Source organism: Geotrypetes seraphini, chromosome 2 (genome assembly GCF_902459505.1).
Source record: "Geotrypetes seraphini chromosome 2, aGeoSer1.1, whole genome shotgun sequence".
Classification (NCBI taxonomy): domain Eukaryota; kingdom Metazoa; phylum Chordata; class Amphibia; order Gymnophiona; family Dermophiidae; genus Geotrypetes; species Geotrypetes seraphini.
In genome coordinates this window covers 420222728-420243978 of record NC_047085.1, presented here as the reverse complement: position 1 = coordinate 420243978, position 21251 = coordinate 420222728, and the positions used below count along the sequence as shown (strand labels likewise).

General features: G+C 42.1%; 1 protein-coding gene across 1 annotated transcript in view; it reads left to right on the top strand.

Moving 5' to 3' along the window:
• Positions 1–21251, top strand: part of HEPACAM2 (HEPACAM family member 2) — a 137916-nt gene that overhangs the window by 4285 nt on the left and 112380 nt on the right. The window contains 2 exon segments of the mRNA XM_033931129.1: positions 14822–15100; positions 15103–15168. Of these exon segments, the coding sequence (XP_033787020.1) occupies positions 14822–15100; positions 15103–15168 (345 nt within the window).

Below are 21251 nucleotides of genomic sequence, written 5' to 3'. Positions count from 1 at the left end.
AGGGCTGCAAAGCCCTACCAAAAAGATGCTGATGATCACACAGTTAACTCAAAATACAAGCCCATGCTTTTATTTAATCTACAACTAGAGAGTGTGTTATCTGTCAACACTGGCTATGTTGTGCTACTGAAGCAAACCTGAATTACCCGGTGTTCCAACAGGAGGTCACTTTGGTAAAGACTAACATGTTTGTATCTGAAACAGGGTAGCTCTCGCTTAAAGAATATTTTGTTTTCAGAAAAATAATGCATTTTACTGTATATCTATGGGAAAAAGAAAAATAAATCTGGGGCAGTGTAATATTAATGTACTTGTATTGTTTAGCATTCTACACATGATCATTTACAGTTTTTATACCATTTCTATGGCTGGTGTAAGTGGTGGCTCATAAAATATGCCTGCATATTTTTCTTGTTATTCTAGTATTCTATAAAGTGAGCTAACTTTTCTGCAAATTGCACAAGTGAAATTACAGTTCCTCAATCAACTTGTCGGGGGGGGGGGGGGGGGGGCATTTGCAGCTGGCCATTAAAAAGCTCATACTCATGAAGTTCCCAGGTCTCAATGGATCTAATTAATGAGCAGGGAGCTATGTGAAAACAAAAAAGTGGGAGGATCACTGACAAATTTCTTTTATAGAATAGACTCTAGGTAAACACCTCATTATAGAACTACCCTCCATAATGGCAATTCTCTAGCTCAGGGGTGTCAAAGTCCCTCCTCGAGGGCTGCAATCCAGTCGGGTTTTCAGGATTTCCTCATTGAATATGCATGAGATCTATTAGCATACAATGAAAGCAGTGCATGCAAATAGATCTCATGCATATTCATTGGGGAAATCCTGAAAACCCGACTGGATTGCGGCCCTCGAGGAGGGACTTTGACACTCCTGCTCCAGCTAGATACCCATAGTTATGCAACCATGGTGGTTCCAATTGCAAAATGAGCCACTGGAATCCACGGGAAATCTTGGCAGCCCTTGTAATGGAGCAGTGGCATGGGGCAGGAACAAGTAGTGTTTGTTCTTGTTCTCAAAGACACCACTAGACCAGTGGTTCCCAACCCTGTCCTGGAGGACCATCAGTCCAATTGGGTTTTCAGGATAGCCCTAATGAATTTGCACGAGAGAGATTTGCATTTAATGGAAGTGAGAGGCATGCAAATCTGCTCCATGCATATTCATTAGGGCTATCCTGAAAATCCGATTGGCCTGGTGGTCCTCCAGGACAGAGTTGGGAACCACTGCACTAGACCACCAGGCCTTCCTAAAGTAGTCCCAGAGAGGACCTATCATGGCGGGGTGGAGAGAGGGGTTGCTGCAGGGAAGGTCGGCTTGGGAAGGAGGGTCGTTTCATTTACAATTTCAGTTTCTGCTGAAACCGAGCAGCCAGTTTTGGTTGCAGATTCTGTTTTGGCAGAAACCAAAGATCCTGGGTTCATTTGAGCTACGGTTACCATGTGGCTCCAGAAAAAGGAAGATGGATTGAGACATCTGGGTTTTACTTCCATTGCTTTCAATGGAAATAAAACCCAGGTGTCTCAATCTGTCCTCCTTATTTCCATTGCTTTCAGTGGAAGTAAAACCTGGATATCTCAATCTGTCCTTCTTTTTCTGGAGCCATATGTTAATCCTAGTTTGAGTTCTACTTCAGGGTAAGTCACAGTCTAGGAACTGTAGGTACTGTATTTCCCTGCCTAGGCGGGCTTACAATCTAAAGGCCCCCATCTATTTTGCAGCATTGTGGCAAAAACTTGTGTTATTTGCCAAAAATGCAGCTCAATGCATGTTAAATAACAATCTGGCCAATAATCATCTGGTGGTGATCAGCATTTTAGTAAATGTTGACTGCTGCTGACTAAATTAGCCCAATATATTCAGTGCCAGGCCATGTTTGGGCATCAACACTGAATATCTGGGGCTAATTATGGATGTCGGCCAATATTGTCTGGGAACCGCATAATAAAAAACAAACAAACCCAGGATAGGTAACTTCTCCTGTCCTGATCCCCCCCCTTCCACCCTCCTTGGAAAGCAGAGGACTGCCCCAGCCTCCACTCACCTCTATAAGCCCCTGGTGGTCTAGGTAGAAATCAGGCAGGATTTATGCCCACCTGCTGCCAGCCTGAATCTACAATAGCTGTTTCAATCTTTAGTGGCAGCACTGCGGTGCTTGAAGTACTGTGAGTAGTAAAGGTACCAGCCCCAAAATTGCTGCAGAACAACTGACTAGGGTCATGCTCTGCCCACTTTCTGCCCCTGGCCTGCCCTTAACCTTGTCAGTTACTTGCCACTGAATATTCCTGTCCACTTACGGGAAGAGTCAAACCTTAATCATTTTAAAACAAAACTAAAAACATTTCTTTTCCTTGATGCTTTCGAGACCTAAATGCCCTTTTTAGGGCTACGTAGTTTTAATCAATTATTATTATTTTTGACACCCTCCCTTTTGTTCTTTCCCTATATGTTCTCTTTCTTACTTGATAAATTGTAGTTTTGTCCTTCTTCCCTCTTGTTTCTGTTTGTTTTTTGAATTGTTTTTAAAGTTTTGAATTATGACTGTTGTTTCCACCGCCTAGAAGGTTGATTGGGCGGTTTATAAAATTCTGAATAAACTTGAAACTTGAATATTGCCAGTTAGACCTGATCAAGTGATTTAAATGGCCAGGAGCCTCTGACACACTTAAGTGTTACTATTCTATTATCTGTGTGTATAATTGGTGTCTAATATAAGGCACCAAGATATAGAATAAGAGGGAATGTTCTCAGCCATAGAAATAGGGAAAAAAGTTACTGTGGTATTGCAGAATAATGAATCATGTGATACTGTTCCTACAGTAAAACAGCACTCAAATATGGTATTTTACTGAAGCTTTGTAAAGGGACCTTTAAGTTTATAACTATGACAACAAAGGGAGAAGGTAGGGTTACCAGATGGCCAAGAAAACTCAGACTTGTTCTCTTTTTAGAGGACTGTCGGTGCCTGGAGAGATTTCCAAAAACTGGCAGTTTGAGTTTTGAAAGACCCCAAGCTTGGGGCTGCATCTGTGGGGCTTCAGCGCATGCACGGTCATCAACATTTTGACATCAAGCTTATGTGCGCATGTGCATGACCTCCGTCCACGCATGCAAGGAGGCTCTCCAGATGCAGCCTGGAGGTGGAGAAAGAGACATGAAGTTTGTATAGGGGTGGGGCTAGGGACAGAATGGGGTAGGGCCACGTGGCCTCTGTTTTTAAAAGGAAATCTGGCAACCCTAGGAGAAAGTGACTTTTCCATGATCAGAAGTGGCATCAAGGAAAGAAGTAGGATTCAAGCCCTGGCTTCCCTGGATCTTAGCCTGCTGTTCTAACCACTAGGATACTCCTCCACTCCACTCCCTTCTCTTGCCGTGGCTTCCTCTTATAGCTACTGAGGATTTAATTTTGTCAGGTAGACGAATTACGGTTTCCCAAATAGCTGAAGAAATGGGCATCTCGGCAGGTATAGTTTGGAAAATAATTGATGAAAAGATGGGCAAGGTTAGTGCAAGATGGTTTCTAATAATGCTGATGCCATGTCAAAAGGCCACAAGTCTCCAGTGCTGTCAGGAGAACTTGGACATGCTCCTTGAAGAGCAAGTTAATTTTTTTCATTGTTTTGTGACTGGAGATGAGACTTGGGTCCATCACACAGATCCTGAGTCCAAAATGGAGTCAATACAGTAGATGCACAAGTCATTCCCCCCTCCCCTCAAAAAAAAGTTCAAGACAGAAAAATCTGCAGGCAAAGTCATGGCAACTGTCTTCTGGGATGATGAAGGATTTTTGATTCTATAGTTCATGTCACACATAACAACCATAGCCAGCGAGAATTACGCCAGCACAATGATCGCTTTGTGGGAGTCAATCAAGGAGAAAAGATGAAGAAAACTCATAACAGGCAAGCTGCTTCTTCACATGTCACAACAATCACAGGCTGCCATTCAAGAATGTGAGTATCAGCAGCTGAACCATCCACCCTACAGTCCTGACCTGGCTCCCTTGGATTATTTCCTGTTCCAAGTTTTGAAGAAATCTCTCTGAAAAGCTGTTGGACAAGATTTGCTTCTTTGCAGATGATACAAAACTCTGTAATAGGGTAGACATTCCTGATGCTGTGGATAGCATGAAGAGTGATCTAGCAAAGTTAGAACAATAGTCCAGAAATTAGCAACTAAGATTTAATGATAAAAAAAATGCAAGGACATGCTACAAAAACCTGAGGGAGCGATACCATTTAAGAGAAATACTTCTGTGCTTGAAAGAAGAGCTAGACATGGGGGTGACTTTTTCTGATGATCTTATAGTACCAAACAGGTAGAAAAGTGATGGCCATAGCCAGAAGGATGCTTGGATGCATAGGAAGAGGAATTGCCATCAGGAAAAAAGAAGGGCAGTGCCTCTGTATGTCTCTGGTGAGGCCCCTTTTAGAGTACTGTGTGCAATTCTGAAGATTGCACCTTCAGAAAGATATAACTAGCAATAGAGTTGGTCCAGCGAGCGGCTACTAAAATGGTCAGTGGTCTTCATCCTAAAGCATATAGAGACAGACTCATAGACCTCACTATTTATTCTTTGGAAGAAAGAAAAAAAGAGAAGAGATTTGATTGAGATATTTTAAAATTTCCTGCGGTATAAATGCACAGGAGGAGAGTGTCTTCTAAATAAACAAAAATCTGGAATGAGAGGACACAAGTTGAAATTGAAGGGAAATCAACTCAAAAGTAATCTAAGGAAGTACTTCACACAAAGGATGGTGGATGCATGGAATGACCTCCCAGTGGAGATGCTGGAGACAAGGACTGTATTTGAATTCAAGAAAGCATGGGACAGACATGTGGGATTTCTTAGGGGGAGAAAAAGACTGGATGATATGGATGGGGAGCCTGGATAGGCCATATTGCCTTTATATGTCGTCATTCTCTATGTTTCTATATATCCTTTATCTTCCCCATTTCAATCTTTAATAGTACCCAGGGATGGAAGGTTTTCTGACATGTTTGGAAATAAGACCATACTGTATATACTGGGAGTTTTTCTGATAGAAATGTGTTAGTAGGTTTAGCGTGTAAGAATACTTCTGTATTTTTTGAGAGTCATTTTAGAAGGGTTAGGCTTAGATCCTGTTTTTGGTACAGGTGGTTTAACAACTCATTTTAATAATATTAATAATTTACAAATACAAAAAGCTAGTTACATATGTAAATAATCAAAGTTACAAAATCTCAAATTGCTGCAATAGGTACTTAAAAGATACTGAAAAAAAGCAGCGGTGCCAAGTAATCAGATTAGAGACTTCACATAACGCACCAAATTGCCCCCATAAGTAATCACAATCAACATAATAATAATAATAATAATGAAGGACGATCCTCGGTGTGAAACAGCAAGCATAGGGAATCGGTAAGAACCTCACCGTTCCAGTGCTTGATGGAAAGGCTCAAACAGCGAGACAGAAGACTCGCTTAAAGCCACACACCATCATAGAATACATCCATGTGCAGATAATCAAAAGAGAGTGCACTAAATCAATTTTAATGTAAGTGTTCAAACTTATTGTGGGAGCAATTTAGTAGCTAAAACTGAAAATATTAATAATGTGAAGCTCCAGAAAGATCAACGCCTCCTTCGTGTGTTATGCAGAGATATTAACAAGCACTTAGCTGGATATTCTGGTAAATTCAAGCAGTACAGCGTTTTCATCACTGGGGTTACTTGTAGAAACAGTAGACCTCATAGCAGGTTCGACCAGAGCTGGTTTCAGGGCCATACAAAGCCCTTTCTTCAGGAACTGACACCGACTGCACAGCACAACTAGAAGCCGAAAATTTGAAATGGCTGCCAGGAACGAAAGTGAGACAAAAGGAGAGGCCACTGGAGAGGAGAACACAGAGCTTTAACGCAGAGAAGACGTCAGGGATGACATAAACCAGCTGATGATGAACAAACTGTAGTTAAAGAACAACACAACTGAGGTGAAAATCATTAAATGATGGTATTCCACTCTATAAACCCGTTTAAACCAGCAGGTTGGACAGTATTTAAATGGAAAATCCAATATTGTTCACATATTGTTGTTATTATTATGTTGATTGTGATTACTTAGGGGGGAGATTTGGTGCATTATGTGAAGTCTCTGATCTGATCACTTGGCACCGCTGCTTTTTTCAGGATTTTTTAAGTACATATGTAAATAGACATACATAATCGGCAGGGGATTTTAAAAGATTTCAAGTGGGCAAGTTCTGTGTATAGTGGCTACCAAATGTTACAATATTTTATTCAATTTTCTATACTCTTCTCCCAAGGGAGTTCAGAATGCTTTCAATGAATTTATTCAGGTACTCAAGCTTTTTCCTCTGTCTGTCCTGATGGCCTCACAATCTAATGTACCTGGGTAAATGGGGGGGGGGGGGGGGGGAGGAGGGAGGGGGAGGGGGATTAAGTGACTTGCCCACAGTCACAAGGAACAGTGTGGGTTTGAACCCACAATCTCAGGGTGCTGAAGCTGTAGCTTTAACCACTGCGCAACACTCTCTCCTATACACCTACTTCCCATTTTTAAGGGAAATACACATATATTTCAAAAACTTTCCAATACCATCTCCTAATCATGCATAAGAATGAGTTTTCTGACTTTCAAGGAGTAAGAAAACAATTGTGTTTACCTCTTTGACCTGGATAGCCATCCACCTCCAAAAGTAAAAAAAAATCTGAGGTTTAGAATTCAGCTTCTTAATTGGTTCCTCTGGTATGCATATATTAGCTTTACAAAATCTGGCACTTATACCTATATTTGCTGACACTTGCATATGGAATTTGCAAAATCAACAGCTACACTGTGTACATGTGTAACACCTAAGTGAAACCACTATTTAGTTGCATATGTTTTTTTGTGACATGGTTATTCCCACTATTTGTGCCAGCAAATACATGTGTACTTCTGCATGTCCTTTTATGTATTTTACAAACGGGCTATGCGTTCTGCAAGCCTTTTGTAAAACACCCAGGAAATTTTTAACACTCTGACTTGGATGCCTTTTTCTGATCCACACATCCTACGCAAAATGGAACTTTTTATATCAGAATGAAAAATATTTGGACAGTTCTTTGTGGGACACCTGTTTCTAACATGATCTAATCTAATCTAATGCTTGACTTTATATACTTAGACATCAGTCCAAGAAAGCTCGACTCGGTTTACAATAATTAACTTAACAAATAAAAACCATAAAGAATAAGACTAAGTTTCGGAAGATTAATTTTCAAAGTGTTTAGCAAATAAAATGGTTTTTAAAGATTTACGAAAAAGTTGAAGTGAACCGGAACTCCTTAAAAGGAGTGGAAGATCATTCCAAAGTTGAGAGAGCCTAAAAATCAGAGATTGAGTAAAAATCTTGACTCCGTTTATCCCTTTCTTGCAAGGAAGAGATAATTTAAATTGTTGATTACCACATTAAAACTTGCTTGGGCTTGGCTCCGTGTACTTGTGGTACAAAAATATATATTGTTCTAAATTTCAGATTCCAAAGATCAGGGTTCCTTTATTTAGATGAACACAGGCCTTTTCTCCTTTCCCCAGTGTTTCAGAATAAAAATGACAGTTCACTGGATGTCATAATAAAACTTTGTTTATTAGAGTCCTGAGTGCTTAGGTCAGCAGTTTTAGCAAGTTATCACTTCCACATTTTTATAGTAGAATAAAAGATAAACTTCTGCTTTCTTTCTGTATGGACAGAATTTATTAGGCATTGATGTTCAGACAAAGAGCTTCCTTATTCTGTTGCATATTTTAACATTTTACTGACTGTTGGAAATGAGTGGTTTGCAAGCAGAGGAGCACATCTGTTGATGAATCAATATATATTAACCAAGGCCCTGATGCTATAAAAGTTAGGTGCCTAGATCAGAATTCCTAATTGACCTAGGTGCCTAACTTAATTTAATTTTTTTAAATTGAAGATGAGGATTTAATTGGAGCAGAGGATTTAATGAGATGGAGTCAGCATGGGTTCAGTGGAGGGAGCTCTTGCCTCACAAATTTGCTTGACTTCTTTGAAGGTGTGAATATACATATGGCTAAAGGTGAGCCGATTGATATAGATTTTCTGAAAGCTTTTGATAAAGTTCCTAACGAGAGGATGCTGAGAAAATTAAAGTGTCATGGGATAAGTGGCAAAGTTCAGTTGTAGATTAGGAAAACAGAGGATAGGGCTAAATGGTCATTTTTCTCAAAGGAGGAGAGTAAACAGTGGAGTGCCACAGGGGTCTGTACTAAGACCGGTGCTATTTAACTTATTTATAAATGATCTGAAAATTGGAACGACAAGTGAGGTGATTAAATATGCAGGTAATACTAAACTATTCAAAGTTGTTAAAACACATGTGGATTGTGAAAAATTGCAGGCAGACCTTAGGAAATCTGCCCCTCTCTCCTGTGGGCATCCCCCCCCAAAACCCAATACCGGCAAGAGAGATGCCCAATCTCTCCTGCCGAAAGCACACCCCCCCCTCGAATACTGGCAGGAGGGATCCCAAGCCCTCCTGCCAGCACCCCAACCCTCCCGCAACTATCGGCAGGAGGGAGCCCAAGCCCTCCTGCCAGAAGGCAAACACCCAACCCCCCTGAACCGGTAGGAAGGAGCGCAAGCCCTTCTTCGAGGCACACCCCACCCCCTGAACACCCCCCCAAACCAGCAGGAGGGAGCCCCAGCCCTCCTGCCGAGGCACACCTCACTCCCGAACACCCCCAAACTGGCAGGAGGGAGCCTATGCCCTCCTGTTGGAAGGTGAACCTCCCACCCCTCTTAAAGGGATCCTAGGTCCTTCTGCCCATGGTGCACCCCCCCTGCAACCCCCAATTGCCCCCTGAACCCCCAAATGGCCCTAACTACCCTGGCCCCCCTAACCTCCTAACTCCCCGAATTTACCTTAACATTGGCCAGATGGACAGATCCCATGCACATCCGTCTGGCAGGCTCGCCATCCTCAGAAAGGCAGGCCTAGAGCCTGATTGGCCCAGGCACCTAAGGCCCTGTCCATAGGAGGGGCTTTAGGTGCCTGGGCCAACTGGAATTGGCCCAGTTGCCTTAGGCTCCCTCCTATGGGCAGGACCTTAAGCACATGGGGCCAATTCTGGTTGGCCCAGGTGCCTAAAGCCCCTCCTATGGACGGGGCCAGGCGCCTTTGCCTATCAGACCCTAGGCCCGCCATTCTGAGGATGCCGGGCCTGCCAGCTGGCTGGGCTTGGGACCTGCCCGCCTGGCCAACATTAAGGTAAGTTGGGGGTGGCGGGGGCTAGGGATGGGGCCCGGGAATAGGGGTACCTATGTAGTAGGGGGGCCTTTTGTGGGTTCAGGGGCGATCGGGGGAGTTGTTGGGTGTGTGTGCCTTGGGCAGGAGGGTCTGGAGTCCCTCCTGCCTGTATTTGAGGTGTTTGGCGGGGTGGTGGGGTATGTGGCGGGGTTCACCTTCTGGCAGGAGGGCTTGGGCTCCCTCCTGCCAGTTCAGGGGTGTTCGTGGGGTGTTTGGGGGGGTGCACCTCGGCAGGAGGGCTTGGGTTCACCTCCTGCCCATTCGGGGGGGGGGGGTTAGGGCAGTAGCGTACCAAGGGCGGGGCGGGGGGGTGGTCCACCCCGGGTGCAGCCTTAGGGGGGGGTGCACAGCTGGCCTGGTCCCTATCGCTCCCTCCACCCTCCCAGCGAAAGTAGCATCGGCGCCATTACCGAAAAAGGTAATGGCGCCAGGCCTTGGAGCTTCCCCGCCCTCTCAGCCGAACCCGCCGCTGACCCTCCTATTTCTCCCCCTCAAGTGAACCTTTCGACCCTCCCAGCGAAAGCAGGAAACCTCCGTCCAGTAGCGTCGGCTGCTTCTCGGCTTTCTCCTCCCTCTGCCTAAAAATGTATAGAAAATGTCTGTTATTTCCATAAAACTTTGCTTTTGTGACTAGGAGAGTCAAAGTTTGCAATTTATTTATTATTTCATTCAATTTTCTACACCGTTCTGCTAGGGGAGCTCAGAACAGTTTACATTAATTTAATCAGATACTTAAGTATTTTTCCTGTCTAACATGGCAGGCTCACAATCTTTCTAATATACCTGGGGCAATTGGGGGGAGGGATTAAGTGACTTGTTCAGGATCACAAGGAGCAGCATGGGTTTGAACCCAGAACGTGAAATGACATATTTTCATCTTTTCATTTCTTATAAAATCATTAAAAAGCAACATATGACTCATAATTAACATGTATACAGTATACATGTATACAATTAACATGTATACAGTATATATTGAAGTTTTACAAAGATGACCATAATGTTATGAGTTTGATTCCCACTACAGCTCTTTCTGACTCTGGGCAAGTCATTTAACAATTCATTGACCCAGGTACAAAATTGTAGCCACACAGAAAAAGCGGTATATCAAGTCCCATCCCCTTTACCATCACAGAAGGTTTAGAAGTGAGTAGTTTTTTGAGATATGCAATCATATTGTAAAACAAAAAACCACCACTGAAGGTCCTGGAGTAAAAAAAATCATACAGTAAACCTAATATTACACTCCAGTAAACTTTGCTGGGGATATCACCTACACATGCAACCCACTAGCTAAGTGCTTAAAGAACGGGAGAAACAAACCTCAGAAACGACGGGGCAAAATGTTGCGCCGGAGCTATGGAAAGGAGCTTAAATTTAGCTACAGCTCCCTTACAAACTTCTATCATTGGCCTTAGTGCTCCTAACTTCTCTAGAGCACTGACAGTTCTTAAGTCAATTTTACTTTAAATTTTATAAAAAACTTTATAAAAATTTTATAAAAAACATATTTTTATAAATATGTAGCAAAAAAAATCAATGAAGCAAACTTGTCTTATCTTTAGACGAATGCTGCATGTGCCAAGTCTCTCAACATATTTCTGTCTCTGTGCAGATTAAATCAATCGCGGGAATACTCCCGACTCTATTCTGCCGACGTTGGCCAGCGTTTCATGAGAAAACTCATTTCTTCAGGGCTATGCACACAGAAAAAATACATTACAAACAATATAAAAGAAAATATGCACAAACTGCACACATGTTTGCACAAATTTGCTGAAATAAAGGTACTGAGAGATACCTGAAGTGTTTGGACGCTGCTGCTCTCTCAGGTTAGAGCAAAAAATGGTGCCCCCAACATATGTGTAAAGGCTGTGCAGGGAGCCAATCATGTGAGAATTTTTTTCTTTTCTTTTTTCTCCTGTCAGGCACTATAGGGTGCTCTGGGAAATGTAGGCACTCTAGCTGTCAGAAGAAGTAAGTTTTTCACATGATTGGCTCCCTGCACAGCCTTTAAATATATGCTGGGGTGCCATTTTTTGCTCTAACCTGAGAGAGCAGCAGCATCCAGAACACTTAAGAACGATCAGTGCTCTAGAGAAGTTAGGAGCACTGAAGCCAATGAGAGAAGTTTGTGAGGGAGCTGTAGCTAAATTTAAGCTCCCTTCCATAGCTCCGGCGCAACTGAGGTTTTTTAAGCTCCCTTCCATAGCCCTGTCACTTCTGAGGTTTGTTTATCCAGTTCTTTAAGCACTTTAGCTAGTGGGTTGCATTGTGTAGGTGATATCCCCAGCAAAGTTTATTGGAGTGTAATATTAAGTTTACTGTACAATTATATTGTAAGTCACTTTCACAAATCAGCTCCCAGATTAATAATAATAATAATAATTTTATTTCTTATATACCGCTGTACCGTGAAGTTCTAAGCGGTTTACAGTAGAAACAGAAGAAATGCAATAAGTAAGATTAATTAAGATGAAGAGAGAGTACTTAGAGTTCCTGACTGTCCCAAAGGCTCACTATTCTTGCTAAAGTACTTGAGAAAAATAAATTAGTTAGGTTATAAACATAGAGTAGAAGAAGGTAGGAAAACAGTTCATAGGAAAATTAATTTTGAATACATTATACATTATATATTGATATAGTCTCCCATCATGTTCTCGTTATATTGTTCTTAGTAGTGGCTTTCAAAGTCCAGTATATCCTGGTGGAAGCACTCACCTTGCTCCTCTGACTTTGCTCCCATGTTCTCCTTGAATGTTTCAAGATGAGCATCAAGGACATGGACTTTGAGAGACATCCTACAGCTCATTTTATTGTAATTCTTCACCAGATTCTCATCCAATTCTACATAGTTTTCGGCCTTGTAATTGCACAGGAAGTCCCAAACCACTGCGACAAAGCTGTTCCAAGCCACTTTCCTAGTTAGTTTCTTGCACTCCAGGATTTTCTTTATCTGTGGTCCTTACGAAGACACCAGCATTGGCCTTTTGCCTCAGACAGATTAGGAAGATGTCTTGAAGGTACTTGAAGGTTGCTGACTCCTTATGTAGAGCTCTGACAAATTGTTTCATTAGGCCCAATTTGATGTGTAGTGGTGGCATCAGCACCTTCTGGGGCTCTACCAGTGGTTCCCATTTGACAGTGGTTCCCATTTGAGTTTTCTTCATAGAGAACTCAGTCTGCTGTAGATTTTTGGTAGTGCGCCTTTGTGTTCCCCACTGTCCCAAAGGCTGAGATAGCAGGGAAACTTGGTAAAATTGCCTTGGAGACCATTAGGAATTCCATCATTTTGAAGTCTCTGATTACCTCCCAGCCGTACTCATCATACTTGAAGGCGCCTAGTTAACATTTTGATGCTGTTGTAATCCTCTTTGAAATGCACTGTATGATCCAATGGAAGAGACGGGTACTTGTTCCTGTTATGAAGCAGCATGGTTTGATGCTCATGGATGAGCTTTCAATGAAGAGACACAACTCTTTTGGGTTACAGATGATTCCAATTGTCTCAAACAGACTAGTCACATTGTAGCAGAAGCAAAGCCTATTATGATGGGTGAAGAAAGTGGAAGAAGCTTGATGACACCTCCTCTGATCTGTGACTTGCACACTTTCATCCAACAAATTCCACTATTTGAGCCTAGATGTCAAAAGCTCTGCATTGGACTTGGTGAGACCAAGATCTCTGATCATGTCATTGAGGTATTTTTGGTTTAGATAGTATGGGTTTCTCTCATCAGTTACACCACTGATATCGTAAACTAGATCTACAATATCTCCTTCACTTTCTGACTTGTTGGTCTCTTCTGAAGACAGCTGCTCTCTCTCTCTGGGGGAGTGGATATGGGGATCTCAGGACAATGTGGCACTAGAGTGATGGATGAAGGAATGTCTGAATATGTGATTGCAGATGCATGCTTGCTAATTCGATGTTTGGAAGAGTACACCATGCAGAAGTAGCAGTTGCTTGAGTTGTTAGTGGGTTCCTGCCAAATTGTTGGGATAGCAAACTTCATGGCTCTCTTTTCCTTTCTGTACCATCCTATAGAAGAATAAAATGAAATTGTGGTAATGAAAACAATTATTTCACCTATGACTAATGTGCACGGGTTCCATAAAAACATACATAATCAAATTATACATGCTGGCTGGTGAAGTTATATATGTATATTAGTGAAAATACAATGAAATCATGGGGACTTGAAAGGCACAAGCAGCAGGACACAAGAAGAGTAAATATCAAGTGAACATGCTTTTTCTCTAAGACACAATTAGAAGAGGGACAGATTCCTTACCCAGCATGCTTGGAGACAAGGCAAGCCAATAGAGAAAGCCCAGAGGATACTGGGAACAGGCACAGGTACCACATATCTGGGGAAACCCAGACATGTCCTCTTTTTAGAGGACTGTCTGGGTGCCCGGAGGGATTTCCAAAACTTGACAGTTTGTTCGGGTTTTGGAAGTCCCTAATCTTAGGGCCACATCTGGAGGGTGTCTTGGACGTTGACACAATGACATTCATACTCATGCTTGCATTAGGTGATATCATCACATTGACATCCATGCATGTGCAGATGCGGTCCCCAAGCTCGGGGAAGGGTGGGGCTGGGTGTGGAAACAGGGCAGTTATGGAGGTGGAATGCGGCAGGGTTGGGGCAGAACAGGGTGAGACCAGGTGTCCTCTTTTATATAGAGGAAATCTGGCAACCCTAGGAACAGGGAACATGTGCCCAGAAGGGCCAGTTACCTATGAACTACAAAAGCATAGGAAACCTGTAGTTCCTAGCAAAATGGTGCTTAGTATCTGTATACAACAACATAATTAGCATATATGCAATGGGGGCAGCACATGTATCCTTACTTGGGTTTTTCCCATATACTAAGACTAATTTTCCCATATACTAAGACTAATTTTCTATTTCCTCCATTAATGGCCATGTGCTAATGTTGTCATTAGCTTGCAGCTGTTAAATTACTAGGGGGGAGGGGGAGGGCTCTTATCATTTATTTTGTAAGTAGTAAAGGCTCCCGTGGTAATCCAGCACTAATCAGTTTGTGCGCAATATTGCGGTTGCGCTGATTAGCACAGAAATGCTCACTCTTCACCCTCTGATACAACCCCTTGGTGACACAATAAAAAATATTTTTAAAAACATGTGTGCACAGATCAGGGAATTACCATAGGACGCTTGGTCAGGACCATGGTAAGTACGTGCTAGTGTTTTCCACAGCTTAGGAAAGGACCCCAAAGTTAGGAGTGTAAATCCTTTGAATACTGGGTTCAATACATTAATATTTGTTGTACTAAATAACAGGCGTAACAATATGCAGGTATGTTTGATGGGATAATTTTAAAGGCAGAATATATGCAGACTTTTCCTTTGAAAATTGGACTAACGTATGCACATGCTGGCTGCAAAAATTAGCTACATTGGTGTACAAAAGCTGGGGTGAGTCTAACCCAGTTTTGATTTGTCTGTTTGATTCAGGTACTTGCTCGACATTAACTTTGAAGGTACCATCGCATACTGTCCATGGCATCGAGGGAGAGCCACTTTTACTACCTGTCCACTACAGCGCTAATACTACTGCCTCAGAAATCCAGATCATATGGCTGCTTGAGAGACCCTCCGCTCCCCAAATATTACTCATTTCTGTGAATCAGTCTGTATTACCAGACATAGAATATCCGCACAAGTTCACACTGATACCACCTAACGCATCTCTGCTGATCAATACATTACATTTTAGTGATGAAGGCAATTACATTGTAAAGTCACCATGAAAGGAAGTGGGACAGCCTCCGCAAAGGACAAGATCCATGTTACTGTTAATGGTAAGCCTCTATCACCATCACTATCTCTGGATAACATATGATATGAACCAGTCAGTTTGCACCAGAAAATAATCAACTGACAGATACATGCAAGCTCATTTTTATATGTGCAGTATCTATGCATTAGATCAAAACTAAATGCTATCAGAAGGTTTAACTTAACAGTACGTGTGGTTCATGCTTTCTATATAATGAATATGAAACTGGATGCATGACAATGTTATCTGGAAAGAGCTTGTTGTTGTGTATTGGAAGGGATGCATAATGAGGTCTCGGTTTAGGATGCATCTAACTAGATCCATCCAGAAGGAAAGCATAGTAAGTTATTAAATGAATGCAAAGGGTGTCTCATCTGCTTCATAAGCCTGCACTATCCACCCTTGATGACCTTGGTGAAATAAATCAGGGTATATTTGTTCTCGTAATACTCAAGAATTTTCAAGCCACCTTTGAATTTGACTGTACTGGTTTTCTCAATGGGAAAAAAAACACCTCATAACATCATTATTGATATTTAGCTATTCTATTTATCAATTCATTTTTATTTAGATTTGCTGTTTAACTAGTGCAGTGGTCGGCAAACTGCGGCTCTTTAGTCACTTGAGTGTGGCTCGTGGCTCGTCTAGAGCAGGGGTGCCCAACCTGCTTCCCTTCCTCATAAAGAGGACGCTGAAGCGCCGGGCCAACCAACCTTCGCCACCTGACGTCAATTCTGACGTCAGAGAGGAAGTTCTGGGCCAGCCAATTGCTGCCTGGCTGGCCTGAAACTTCCTTTCTGACGTTAGAATTGACGTGGGGTTGGCGAAGGTTGATCGGCCCGGCGCTTCAGCGTCCTTTTTACGGGGAAGGGAAGCAGGGAGAGCTCAGAAATCAGCGGCGGCCTGTTCCACGATGGCGGCAGTGGCAGCCTATTCCCCAGCGGCGGTAGTAGCCTGTTCCCCGGCGGCAGTGGCAGCCTGTTTCCCAATGGTGGTGGTTTGGGGGAGGGCAGGGAGAAAGAAAGAAAGGGAGGGACAGGGAGACAGAAAGAAAGAAGGGAGACGGGAGACAGACAGAAAGGGGGCATGGAGAAAGAAAGACAGACAGAAAGAAAGAAAGAAAAGAAAGGGGGCATGGAGAAAGAAAGAAACGGGGCACGGAGAGAGAGAGAGAGAGAGAGAGAGAGAAAGGCAGGCATACAGAAAGAAAGGGGGCATGGAGAGAGAAAGAAAGAAGTGGGCAGAGTGAAAGAAAGAAAAGGGGGAGGGAAAGGAGGCTGAAGGAAGGGAAGGAGGCTGAAGGAAGGGAAGAAATATTGGATGCAGTCAGAAGAATAAAGTGCAACCAGAGACTGATGAAATTACCAGACAACAAAGGTAGGAAAAAATGATTTTATTTTCAATTTAATGATTATGTGTCCATTTTGAGAATTTATATTTGCTGTCTATTTTGCACTATAGTTTTTTAGTGCAGGGAGCCTATGAGCATTGAGAGCAGCGCAGGGCATTCAGCGCAGTTCCCTATGCTAAAAACCGTTATTGCGGTTTAGTAAAAAGGGAGGGGGTATATTTGTCTATTTTTGTATAGTTGCTACTGAGGTGACATTGCATAAAGTCATCTGCCTTGACCTCTTTGAAAACCCACAGAATATAATGAAAATTAACATTTTCTCTGCGTACAGTGTGCTTTGTGTTTTTAAAAAATTTTATTGGTAGATCATTTTGACTTGGCCAGGTAAGGGGGAGGGAGGGAGGGAGGGGAGCTGCTGAAAGACATCTAGTAATTCTTGCAGGCTTGACTGTGCAGGAAATTATTTTTGTAAAATCATGTTTTTGTTATGTGACTGGTATTATTTATACTTTAATTTCTATGAATGAATAGAATGAAAATGATATACAATTGCTTGATTGTTTTTATGTGCATGCACTGAAGGGAAGTGGAAAGAGTGGGCTGAGGACGCTGAAGGGAAATGGAGAAGAGAGAGTGGGGAGAAGACGCTGATTTATAAATTGACAATTGTACAGAATATTGTTTCTTTTTATACTTTAATATAATAAGTTCAGTATAAAACTATTCGAGGCTTGTGTGGAAGGGATCAGATGGTTTGCAGGGACGGGGCGGGGACGGAGACAAATTTTTTCCCTGTGTCATTCTCTAGGCTTTGCCACAAATCGATTTTGAGTAAGTGCGGGCGAGCAGGGTGTCAGTTGGGTTGACGTAGCCGTCGTAGTGCAAGCAGGCACGGGGTATGGCTCTCAAAAGAAATCTGAATCGTTGTACTGCTGATTTGGCACTTTTGGACTAATGAGTTTGCTTACCACTGAACTAGTGCATTAATTTTGTATGAAATATTTGTGCACATAGGGGTCACACCATATTTAGATCCTCCAGGTGGAAAACAATGCTGGATCTGTGAAAGAAACATCCCCCCTCTTCTACGAAACTGCGATATCAGTTTCTAGCGCGGGGAGCCATGCTGAATGACCCACGCTGCTCCCGATGCTCATAGAGTTCCTATGAGCGTTGGGAGCAGTGTGGGCCATTCAGCGCGGCTCTTTGCGCTAAAAACTGCTAGCGCAGTTTCGTAGAAGAGGGGGATAGAGACATCTGTTTGGTGACCCAGAAAATAACAAGACGATCGGCTGACAAAATCCAATGTGGAAACAATAAGAACAGCAAGCCGATGTGAGGATACAAAGTAGACTTTATTCACTTATCTTGCTCCTAGGCAAAACATGGCCATGTTGAGCATCTGTTTTTAGTACCTAGAGTAAGATAAATGAATAAGGTCTACATTTTATCTTCACTTCGGCTTGCTGTTCTTATTGTTTCCACATCTATTTGGTGTGTCAGGAAAAAATATTTAGGGCGCACAAGACATGGTGCCATCATGAACAGATTATTGACACCTTATGTTCTAATCCCTCCCCCCCAACAAAGGCCTACATTCTCACTTGGCATTTGCCTTCTGGATCATTCAGTCTAGCAAGAGTGGCATCAATAAAAGCAGGATATCCTGTATTATTACATGACTGCTAGAGGGCTCTGTGTGGTCTTTTAGGGTAGATAGTGCACTGATGGTATATCCTCATGATCATAGATGATTGAGGAAGCTCTAGTGGCCGGTTCTCCATCTTGCTGTCCTGCGCTGTAAGGTATTTGGCCATTACAGTATTGCAAGGGTTAAGTATCGAATGTTCTCTGAAAGGAAATGCTATTTTTGTAAGAAAGCAATTTTTATGGGTGTGGCTGATACTATATTTGACCAATGATTCCTACGAACCTGAAGTGTGAGCAACTGTCTTTGGATTTGAGTAGGTGAGTTGCATCCAGGTATTTGCCTGACTATGGAGAGCATACAATCTATTTGTAACAGAGGCAATGCAGGGTCATGTGACATTTCCAAGGTCACAAGGAGCCACAGTGGGATTTGAACCCTCCTTGATACTCCGCCTATTACTCTAACCCCCTCTTCTATTAAACTGCACTAGCAGGTTTTATGCAGAGAGCCGCGCTGAATGGCCTGTGCTGCTCCCGATGCTCATAGGAACTCTAGCGCAGTGTAATAGAAGAGGCCCTAAGTGCTAGGTTATTCCTCCACTCCCTTTCTTTCTTTCCTTCCTTTAAAGTAAAATCATGTCATTCATTGTGCATGCTCCTTGTGCTTCTGTCTTTTAATATAGACAAACAGGCAAACAGAAGAGTCCCTTACCTTGGGATACAAGCAAAAACAATGAAAAAAAGGCAAGGGGGATGTCTTTTACAGGTTCACAAAAAAAAAAAAAAAACCTGCCAGAGTTGAAACAGTGAGCTGCGAGGTTTTTTTGTGAACCTGTATTGCTCTATCGGAGTGTCCCCTGAAGAAGGCATTTTTTAATGCCGAAACTGGGATCCCTGTTGGGACCTACTGCTTCCAATAAAGACTTATCCCTCGTGCTTTTTTTTCATTGTTTTTAATAGAGACAACCAATATAAGAGTGATTTTTGCATCTCCAAATGATGATATACTGTAAATGCTCAGAATGAGATTATTCTCAAATATCTTAAGTTGTCATTTACATCCTATTTGCCTCATTTTGGGTTCTCAATACCAACTTTTGTGACCTCAGGTTACCATTTGGTCTTAGGACATCAGTCTACTAATCTTTCAACTAACTGCACCAGCTTCTCCTTTCCAGTCTCTAAATGCAGAGGTACTCAGATCTCTTCCTTGAGGTTCACAATCCAGCCTGGTTTTCACCAAATATCTATGTATTTATTCATTATGGAAATCCTGAAAACCAGGCTGGATTGTAGACCTCAAGGCCTGGATTTGAGGACCCCCTGCTCTACAGGGATGAATGGAAGCCATAAAAATTGCAAATGAACTTTTTCAACAAACAGCGATCCCACCCATTAGCAAACAGGCTGGAAGCCAAGCCATCAAACTGGTTTTACTGCAACAGAATTGGCTTACCACAACAAATGCTATGCAAAATTTATGGTAGAGAAAATCAGTTTGTTATAGCTAAAGTGTGTGTTAAAAGTTATTATGAAGACAGGTTATAGAAGTTAAAGTTTCACATGAGGGCTTTCCCTTTTCAACTAATTAAACAGGACTATAATTTTAGTAATCAGCATCTCCAGATGAAAACAGGGTTTATTTCTAAAGAGCCAGTACAGAGCAACATATAGGGCTCCTTTTACAAAAGTGCGCTAGTGTTTTTAGCGCACGCACCGGATTAGTGCGTGCTACCCGAAAAACTACCACCTGCTCAAGAGGAGGCGGTAGCGGCTAGCGCGCACTATTCCGCACGTTAAAGCCCTAACGCACCTTTGTAAAAGGAGCCCATAATGCAATGATAACGCATTATGATTTTGTTTTATGGAGTATTTTTTTATTTCAAGTTTTAAAATTGCGCATTCAATTTGATACATTTACTGTAACATGCATGAAAAGCTGAATAGGTTCTCAACCTCCCCCACTTTTACTAAGCCGTGGTAGAGATTTCAAACGCAGCCCGGAGCGCTAAATGCGCCGATGGTTCTCCAACTATCAGAGATATCCTATGAGTGTCGGAGCATTTAGTAGAAACCTCTACTGTGACTTAGTAGAAGTGAGGAAAAGTTAGACATTCAAGCCTCTATTGTAAAAGCATCTCTATGTATAAATAGCAGCATTTACATGTTTAGATCATAACGCCTCTAAATAGCAATTTTAGAAAGCAGTTATTTATATATGGAAATTCACACTAAGCAGAAATTTCAAAGGGGTGCTGTTTGAGTGGGGCTTGGGTGGAGTACAAATCTACAAAGGGAATACATGGCTATGTGGAAAAATATACTTGTAAGGTTTGTTTGTTTTTTAAAATCAGCTCACAACCACACACAGACTTAAAAAAAAAGCTTGGTTTAACCAAGGCTTTACACAAAAGAATAAATCTTATGTTGTTTATTCCCACCTCCAAAATAAAAACCAGATTAAAACTGTGGCCTCACAGGGGGTGGGGGAGCTTCTAGTACCCTTCTTTTTCTTAAAACAAGTTGGCCTTGTTTCAAAGAGTCATGTAACAACAGTTTGGTTTGTACTGGTTTATATATGTATGTTTCAAACTTTGTATATTTAAAATTTTCAATACATAATCTTTAAAAAAAAAAAAAAATTGTGGCCTTACTACTTAGGGCTAGATGCACTAAAGTCAGCGATCGTCACTAAATCTGTTCTCACAGCTTTAGCAACGATCACTTTTATCGACCCGATGCACAAAACAGCTCATTGCGTGTTTTTTCCCCTTGATTGCCCATTTTCCAATCCGGCCATGCAAATTAGTTAAAACCCCATGCAAAGTAGCCAAGTAACTGATGCACTAACATTGCTTGGCTATGCAAAAAAAAAAAAAAAAGCTGGACTTTTAGCTATCAGAAAAACCCGACCGGTCTTCCTGTTTGTTAGTTTTTTTTCATTTTATTTCAATGGCACAGATATTTTGCATGTGTTACATATGCAAAATATCTGTCCCATTAAAAAAAAATGAAAAAAAAGTCCCCCACCACTGATGACAGCCCTCCCCAATGACCCCCGATGAATGCGACACCTGGAATCCCCCCTGAAAGAAAATTGGCAG